The following is a 9,502-nucleotide window of genomic DNA, read 5'->3' as shown; positions in this document are numbered from 1 at the left end:
CTATACTTGTCCACTTCGAACTACTATTTCTCGCTTCATCCATCCTACCAGTACCTCGTAAACACATATCCACAAGCCCACCAATGATAAATTATGATTATTTGGACCAAAAGTCCCCTCAATGCTCTTGAGGACTAGGATATGTGGATCAAAATTCCACAACCCCATTTTAAGGAATTTCTCCTTATAATTCATTTCGCCAAACTTAAACAGAAAAACGTTTGGGCCAAGTGCAGAGAAAACCACAAGTTTATTTATGTATCACACATTTTTGAAAACCCGGGAAATACCTCCTTGATCGTTTTAGGACCAGAAAGCTTCCCCACCACCCATAGGTCCACCTCCGGGATGACATTTTCTAAAACAATGCCTTCTTCCTCCACGAAAGAAAGCTTGCTAAACATATCGTGTAGGAAACCGGCCATAGAGAAAGGAGAAAAGAAACAAATAATAGCAATGCGCAAAGAAGAAAAGAGATTTACCAAAATCGAAACAGAAAAAGTAACTCGAGATCCTTAGCCCACAGCTAATGGGTTCTTTTTGCTATTCCATATGACAAAATAAACAGCCAACAATTTCATTTTATAAGTGGGGACAACGAGCTTAATTTACACATATAGTGAAACTGAGTGTACACTGATCCATGGGAAAAGAACTAAACCAGTTGTATTGTTATTTTCAGAAAAGAAAAAATTCTGAAAACATCCAAGGTATACAAATGAAGTGGGATTTTTCAGTAACTAGATGAACCCCAAATGTTTCTTTTGGCGTACAGCATTTACAAAGATTGAAAGGAAGGGAAAAAAAAGGGTAAAACTGTATGTATTTTGATCTAATAGTGTGGTTAGCAGCTTCAATTAATCATGATGAAAGAGCAAGTTCAGCCCATGCCAAAGAAGATGACTTGAGCTCAATAGATACCGACGTGTCAATGCTGCTCTCGAGCATGAGGCTTATTTCCTGCATGGATGGCCGTCTCGAAATGTCTGGATGAATGCAAAGGCTTATGATTTCGCAGATGAGTTTGAGGTCATCGTACGTGAAATGCTTTAGTTCAGGGTCCACAATATGAGACATTACATCCGGTAGTTCAAGATAGTCCTTGGCCTGTAATATGTAGGGAGGCAACTTAAATGTTGCGGAGCATATCGAAAAGCTAAAAGCTTTGTTTGTTTGCAAAGATTATATAAGTTTCTATGTTACTCCGACGAGTAACATAGATAAAAAAAGTTAAAGCATTTAGAAAGATTGCTTACCCAATCTATCAAAGACCCCCTGTCCTTGCAAAATGGAGGCCTACCACTGATTATCTCGAGTAGAAGTATGCCAAAAGCATGTATGTTTCCCTGGATATCAAGATGACGATTCTCCACAGAACTGGGAAGTAGACACATGGCTCCATTGCTGCCAATAGAACCAGAGTTCTTTTCTGATCTAGCAATAATAGTCTTCCAACTTTCAAAATCAACCAACTGCATCACCAGATACCAAGACTTTAGGCATGACAATAGAATTTTACCGCACAGCAACCTCCTTTAGATAAGGTTGAAATGATCCTAACTCGAGTATCCCTTCTTATGAATATAAATATTAGATGCTCATAAATAAAAGAGGTAAGGAGATACCTTGGGGGAAAAATCCTCTGTAAGATACACAGCACTAGAGTTTAACTCTGATATAGTGAATGGTGGCTCAAGTTCTGCATGAAGATACTTGAGTCCTCGAGCAATGCCGAGAATAATTCTCATACGTCTTGTCCAAGATAGTTGGGATCCTTCTCCATCTGCATTAAAATCAATTACTCGGATAAATACCAATATAAAAATGTTTATCATTATATGTGAGCAAGAAAGAGTATGCTTACAATGCAAATGCTCGTGAAGTGTTCCATTTGATGCATATTCAAAAACAAGCATCCTTGTAAATGGACTGATCTCCCTACAGTATCCTAGTAGTTTCCCTACACTATCATGATTCAATCTTGCCAAATCTGCTACCTGAATAGAAATTTGAACCAAAAAACCCAGAACCAGATCACTCCAAGTTTTGCTCATTATACAACGAAACTATTAAATGTAATAACAAGTACCTCTCTCTGGAAATATAGCTCAAGGTAGCCTGTCCAGTGCTCCTCTTTAATGGAGAGGGATATCACAGCAATTTCAGGACCACCCTTCATGGTGCCTTTGTAGACCAAACTGTCCAGAGAGGAACCGATGATGTTGCTGAAGTCTTCACAAGCTACTTCAAGCTCTTGTCTGCTATATTTAGTCACATCTTTCAACAACTCAGAATCTGCAGAAAATCACAATGTGAATCAATATTGCTCCGAAAAGTACACTACCGAAGTTAATTTGAGCAGTAGATAATGTCACATGTAGCAAACTAACCTACATATACTGCCAACTGTTCCTTCTCACTCGCTGATTTCTTCCAAGGGATTATGATTGCAGGCTTGCTATTGCATCTATGGAAAGCAGTACGGAGGGCAACAAGAAAGAGAGAACCCACCGTGATTCCTGTTGCGATTTCAAGAGCTAAGAGCCAGGTAGGTTTTGATTCTTTCTGATGCTTTGGAACGTCTTCAGTAGGCCGATGCTTACTTTTGGGCACTTGGTGACTTTTGGATGGAAAAGCACCTAAATAAGGAATACTGTCATTGTCAATTACTTCAGTGTCAATACTGAAATATTCTAATGGTCATAAAATCATCAGTTTGCATAACTAAGAGTGATAAATAAATAAATAAATTCATGAATTTTGAAGTTCAAGATGTCGATAATAGTCAGTTTGACTTAGCCAAGGACATAAGTTTCTGTTCAAATATCATCATCCACGCCACTGCCAAAGGTAAGATGTAATACATACCACATTGTGTGCTAGGACGCTGTTTAACATCTTTGTCCCGAAGACAGTTCCCTTGAAAGCTTGCGCTGCATTAATCATAAGGGATAACATGAGGCAACTGGATAAAAAAGAAGCCAAAATGGATCTATGACAAAGGCAAAGAAAGTATACTTTGGAAGGTTTGTCAAACACTTAGGTATGCTTCCAACCAAATAATTGTAGGAGACATCCACCACTTTTAACCGAGATGAGCGACAAAGTCCAGTTAAGTTTGAATGAGAGGCATACCTGAAGTGAAAAGAATTACGAGCAATCAACTCTTAAATAGTAACATGATTTAACTTGGGCGGCTAAATTTCTAGAGAAGAAGCCTGCAATATTTTCAACTTCTATGACCCCATATAGTGGTCTTTTAACTTTAAACTAGCATTCAAGTTCTAAGGGTGAAAAATATACTCTGAAAGTAGGTAAAGTTGAGAGTTTGCCGTATCCGACCATAAAATTCTAGATAGCACATTTGGCATTCTATTTAACGGATATTCATCCTCCGCATTTTGCAAAGATAGTTGCCGCTGGCTTATTTTCAGAATTTGCAATGATGATGGATTAACACCAACAAATATAGTACTGTTTTCTACCAGAATTGTATGTCTAGAAACTAGAACTGTTCATTAAGAAGGTATATTGGGCATATTTCCTAATGAGAAGTTCATCAAATAGAATTGTTCTTCAGAGATCAATAGAACATAATTCCATTTTCACAATATTCTGCTTACATTCCATGCATCTTGGCTGAAAATGCTGAATTGCTAGCAGCAGGAACAGTTCCTTGAAGCTTATTTCGATCGAGGATAAGTTCCTGAAGATTCTCTAAATTCCCAAGTTCAGCAGGCAGGCTCCCTGTTAACCGATTTGACTGAAGGTTTCTGTGATAACAAAGGAAACCGAAATATGAAAAAAATGCATAAATGGCCAAACAAAAAAAAACACTTCCTTAAAACAAAACACATGAAATGTTCATTACAGCTTCGTCACACCGGACAAATTCCCTAGCTCCGGAGGAATAGGACCAGTCAGTTGATTCATCCCCAAATCCAACACTTTGAGGGACTTCAAAAAGCCTAGTTCTTTAGGTATTGTTCCAATCAGATTGTTGTCATGTAAAGTTCTACAAAACACATGAAAGTATACATCAACCATTGTAAAAGTTGAACCAAAAGCATCATTTTGAACAAATAAAGACTAAGAAAAACATACAGTTCTAGCAAGTTGGTAATTTGGCCTATTTCTGGTGCAAGAAATCCCTTCAAAGATGAACCGGTTATGTTTCTGCAACATAACGAGAGACATGACTATGAAAAAAGGCATCAAATTGCGTAGATATCCACCATTTAAATGGGATCAAAACTGGTTAAAGAACTTGGAAAAGTTGGCAGATCATATACTTACATCTTTGTAACATGTTGCCTCTCTGGATTACAAGTAATCCCAAACCAGTTACATGGATCAGCATCTAAAGCATTCCAGTTTGACAAAACCAGATGTGGGTCTTCATATATAGCTTCTTTAAATGTTGTAAGAGCCCAAACTTTAAAAAAGAAAGAAAAAAGAAAGTTCCCAGCTCAGTGAGAAATATTGAACCTAGAATTATAGGAATCCCCTAAAATTCAACAACAGAAATCTAAAAGAATAAATTTGAACACTGTGAGAGACATGATTAACAGTTTAATGCCCTTATATCTACCAACATTTTCCGAGAAACCAACTTATATCTTGGAAAACAAAAGAAAAAGAAAAAAGCTAGTTACCTTCATTAGTAGGGAAAAAACTGCAAGTGGCTAAAGAAACTCCATAGCCAAGAAACAAAAGCAAGAAATAAATGTACGGTCTCATAGTTTTCTACTCTGTTTTATGACCGGCAAGTAGAATTCATCAACCAGAAAGAAAGAAGGGAGTAGAAGATGTGGGGTTTATGAAGACACTGAATAGTAATCAGCTGAAAAATGGGGTTGCTTTGTTAAGTATAGAAAAAAAAAATGAAAGAAAGCAAAAACAAAAAATAAAGAAGAAATGAAGATGGTAGGAATACTAAAGTAGTGGGTTTAAATTCAAGAAATTGCAACCACCCACGAAAGCAAATCACTTGTTAAGAAAAAGACAATACGATACTAAGGAGTAGAGAAAAAGTGAAGTCTTTTGAGTAAACTAAAACAAGACAAAGAACAGATGTGAGCGAAAACTTGGATTCAAAGAGAGGTTTTGTTTTGGTTTTTGACTTTTAATAATAAAATTAGATTTGGTTTTCAACATCACATAAATAACTATAATTTTCTTTCATCTACAAAATTATTTGATGCCATTGTTTATGAGAAAAAAAAGAAAAGAAAAGTAGAGTGTTACGTAGTCAAGAACCCGAACATAAATTAATATATATAAATAATTTACTTATTTTGGGATAAAAGTATCACGAAAGTTTTTGTATAGATTGTATTTTGTTCTTTATATTTAAAATATAGACAATTTAGTCCATATACGTTAGCATGATGTGTACGTGACATGCCTTGTGTAATTATTTGGTTATTTTGTATTAGGTTACTTTTTTATCTATCGTACATGAGGTAAAATGCAATTTGACTCTTATTATAAAGGTTTCTATAATACTTTTACCATCATTTTGGCAACTCGATTTGAGACTTCATTGGTTCATAAATTTGGACTAAAAATCTTATATTGTCATACTTGGTCCATGTAATAAAACATAAAATTTAATAGAATAAACGTTGAACGTGCATAACAAATAAAATGTAATACTCACCATTCTTACTATATTACGATAAATTGCAAATGTGAAAGGCACATACTTTCTTTCATATACTATAATATTACAACTCCATATAATAAGTATTTAAATAACAACTTGATAGAGTAAGTAATAGATTGGGCATAAGCTATATTAAGATGCTAGAATTTAAAAAATCTCTAATATGTATCGTTTTTAAAATTCTAGTATTTGTGATTATTTTTAGAAACAATTTAAGTTACTAAAATTTCATAAATAACATAAAATATAAAAAGGTATATTGGAATTAAATAAAATTACATTTAGAAATTCATTTTTTATCTTCTTGTTAGATCACATGTATTAAATAAAATGAATTTAAAAAAAATTTGAATCTTTAGTAGAATTTTGAATAGGGTTTTGAGTAACTTTTTGAAATTAGTTAAAAAAATTAAATTTTCTATCATATTTATCTCAATAAATTAATTTATTTTTGGAAATTTAAAAGGGTAATTATTCTATCCACGGTTAATGGTTAAAAAAATTCACAAACTTAAAAATAAATGACATCAACACAAATTCGTTTGTGGAGTGTTTTTTACTCGATTAATAGTGTATAGGATAATTATCCATATTAAAATCCTAGTTAGAAATGAAAGTTTTCCTTCAAATTCTTGATCTAAACATAATTTTATTGTATTTGTGAAAACGAATTATAAGTAAGCCAATTAAATTTTTTTTTTTAAATTTCAAAATAAGCTATGTAAATCAAAAACACGAAATGTGTGATTGTTGAAAGGGAATAAAAAAAAATTCATTTACCTAAAAGTGATCATGTCAAACTAAAAAGCTTTTTCAAAAGAAAAGCTTCTCCTTTTGTTAAAGCTTCAACCAAAAGCCAAAAATGTCTTTGAACCTAGAAAAAAAAGAAAGCCAAAAAATGTCACAAAATTGTATAGTTTGTGATAGGCAAGCAATAAGGGCTATGAGAGACATGGACACACAACCAGTCCTATCTTCAAATAATAATAATAAAATCCCAAAACTCAAAACAGCATAAAAGGAATTTTCATGACTTTAAAAAACCATAGGATAATCAAATAGCACATTTATAAATGAATAGACATAGTGCATGAATAGAAAATGATATAATTAAAGTGGGAAATTATTATTAAAGTGGGAATTTATGGACCATTTAAAATTGACTAACTTTAGGGTTTTTCTTTTTAATTATTGTGATGGGGAATTTGCCTTTTATGGTTTGCTATGTATTGGTGAAAATCTTTTTGCATAAAAATAGATAGATAAATCCAAAGGGTGGGTGACACTAGACATGGACATTGTGTTTGTTTAAGCTTGAAGGGCCCTTTGTCACAATGCTCCCAAGCAAAAGAGTTTAAGAGGTTGAGTACTTTCAAAGGGAAAGCTCAAATTAAGAGCAATGGATAAGCTTTATGATATACAATTTCAAGTTTCATAAAGTATTATTTAAAGATGGCAATAGAGCAGATCGGGATGGATATTGTCAAATTCATTACAGTATGTATACTTTATTATAGATGTATACTTTTGAAAATAATTATCTCCTTCGTGGATGTTGGATGCATCCAACCTCACTTCATACCCCCTTGCTTCAATTTATTTTTTTTAGTTATTTCTAATATTTTGAATATTTTTAAAGGCAAGAAAGTATTTAAACATAATTTTTCAAGAAAAATTATTTAAACATCAAACATGACTTTTTTTTATAAACACATTTTTACCTTTTTAATAGCTACAACTGCATAAGGGTAAAATAATAATTTCATATGGTGAAGCGAGGCAGAAAGGGCAAGCAATTAATATATATGCTCTATGCCGACGGTCTAAAAAAGGACCTATGCATCCTCTTTTCAAAAAAAGTATTCACTTCATTTCAAATGATCAATTTAAAATTTTAACGTATGATTCGGATTTTACCGATAACCCCAACTTAACTACTCAACTCTCAAATCCATTTCAGATTTGGGTCAAATTAAAGCTGTGTTATTTAATTAAAAGTCACTGAACCTTATGGCTTACTGTCACATTTCTACCATTAATTAGTTTCCCTTAGCAAGCAGCACCTCATCAGAATTGGCCATTTTTCTGCAATCGTGAGATTTAATGTCTTAGACAATAAGGTTGGTCCTCCTCTTTGGTGTCCACTTTTCCCTTACAATATAATAATCTTTGGTAAAAGCAAAATCAAAGTATCATTTCAGTTTCAAAACTTTTTGGGCGATCCTAAACCTAATCCTAAATCTAATTTAATGGTTGAGAAGCCAAAAATGTATGCCTAATAATCTGAATATTAATGGCTTGGCACTGTGGGATTGGATAAGCTGTCTCCTTCACTCTCTAACTGGATTCAACAACAGGAATTTTGTAAGTGTTGGTTCAAGAAAAAAAAGAATTTTCTAAGTTTGGTTAAAAGCTTTAAAACCAAGATTGCTCATGATTTGATGCGGTTCCTTTTTTCTTGATAAATCTTTGTATACTCCTCTTAATTGTGGGTGCTTAAATTAATGGTTAAATTATACTCTATGCTGTGTATATATAGAGAGGGGTTAAAGTACCCGAAAGGTCATTATATTATAGGGACTGGATCAAATTAATCATTTTATTATTAAATTGATCAATTTAGTCCATTGTTATTAAAAAAATTAAATAAGTCCAAATTATAACAGGGTTAGCATTTGTTGCATAAAAAATGTCTAGAAAATTATTTTTTCAATTGCAATTTAATCCCTAACAAAAGATTTCATTTACAAAACCATAAAAATTTAAAAAATTTCAACTATGTTAAACAATAAATGTTAATTCTATTCTAGTTTGACCTTGTTTGGTTCTTTTTAATAATGCAGGAATTACATTGATCCATTTAGTAATAGAATGGCTAATTTGATCAGATCCTTATAATAGAAAGACCCCGTAAGTACATTCACTCTTTTTATATTTCAAAATTTATTTCTAATCGTTAACCCTTAATTTTTTTTATTGAATCCGCAAGTATAATATTTTAAAATAAAAAAGAAAATCACCTGTCAAAAAAAAACATCAATCTAATCGTGTCAACAAAACTTATATTTACAGTTTTGAAAGGATGAAAAGTGAAATAATGGCGATTGGCAAAAGTTTGAATTATCATATATTTTCACATAGTCTCCTAAGGTGAAGTTTGTGTGATAATTGATTGTTAATCCATGAGGTAGGACTGTGATTAGTGGCATTTGTCCCACCATCTAACACTACAACTAACAAAAGTGCTTAAACCTAACCTAATTTTACTTTCCTTTTTCTAATCATCAGCGACTCACAACCTTATACATTGCAATTCTTGCAAAAGATCTTTCTTTTTTTTAAAAAAAAATTATATGTAAATTTAAAATTTTTTAAAAAAAATATCATCCATCATTTTCAATATTTTTTTATTTAAAATCTATACATCTTCATCGATTAAATCAGGAATAGAATGATGCATTTCAGAAACCTTAGATAAAACTGAGCTATGACAGCCGATAAATTTATAGGATGATAGACGTTAAACAAAGACGATGGGACGATGGACGCTGGGTTAGGTTGAATATGTAATGTTAATAGTGTTGGAAAACATGCCACCTGCCTACTCTTCCTAACAAATTTCACTTGTTTTCAAAATATTTAGGTAAGTATGTGGGTACAACTACAAAGGGAAGAGTTTAGTTTTTCTAGTAGAAGGAATTTTTTTTTAATGAAGTTGTTAGATTAAAATGATTAAAGTAAAATTTTAAAATGGGAATAACGATTTAGAAATTACTGCTTTTAGACATTAATAAAATTTCGTCATATCACCAAAATTTGAAGACATGAAATTAT

General features: G+C 32.5%; 1 protein-coding gene across 2 annotated transcripts; it reads right to left on the bottom strand.

The window, feature by feature from the left end:
• Positions 1-563: 563 nt before the first annotated feature.
• On the bottom strand, positions 564-5,090 carry LOC107936702 (probable LRR receptor-like serine/threonine-protein kinase At1g63430). Of its 2 annotated transcripts, XM_041098642.1 has the most exons (13): positions 4,656-5,090; positions 4,297-4,435; positions 4,105-4,176; positions 3,872-4,015; positions 3,624-3,773; positions 3,019-3,135; positions 2,869-2,933; positions 2,391-2,639; positions 2,090-2,295; positions 1,865-1,997; positions 1,626-1,783; positions 1,257-1,472; positions 564-1,107 (listed from the first exon to the last, which is right to left on the bottom strand). In XM_041098642.1, exons 1-13 carry the CDS (start codon positions 4,738-4,740, stop codon positions 862-864), a joined length of 1,980 nt encoding a protein of 659 aa, XP_040954576.1. In that variant the 5' UTR covers positions 4,741-5,090; the 3' UTR covers positions 564-861. The 2 variants fall into 2 exon arrangements, with proteins under 2 accessions (XP_040954576.1, XP_040954577.1); XM_041098643.1 differs by lacking the exon at positions 4,656-5,090 and having other exon boundaries at positions 4,105-4,199.
• Between the last annotated feature and the right edge of the window lie 4,412 nt (positions 5,091-9,502).

The sequence above is a fragment of the Gossypium hirsutum genome, chromosome D08 (genome assembly GCF_007990345.1).
Source record: "Gossypium hirsutum isolate 1008001.06 chromosome D08, Gossypium_hirsutum_v2.1, whole genome shotgun sequence".
NCBI classification, from domain to species: domain Eukaryota; kingdom Viridiplantae; phylum Streptophyta; class Magnoliopsida; order Malvales; family Malvaceae; genus Gossypium; species Gossypium hirsutum.
The sequence above is the reverse complement of the archived record's forward strand: the minus strand, read 5'-3'. Positions and strand labels throughout refer to the sequence as shown.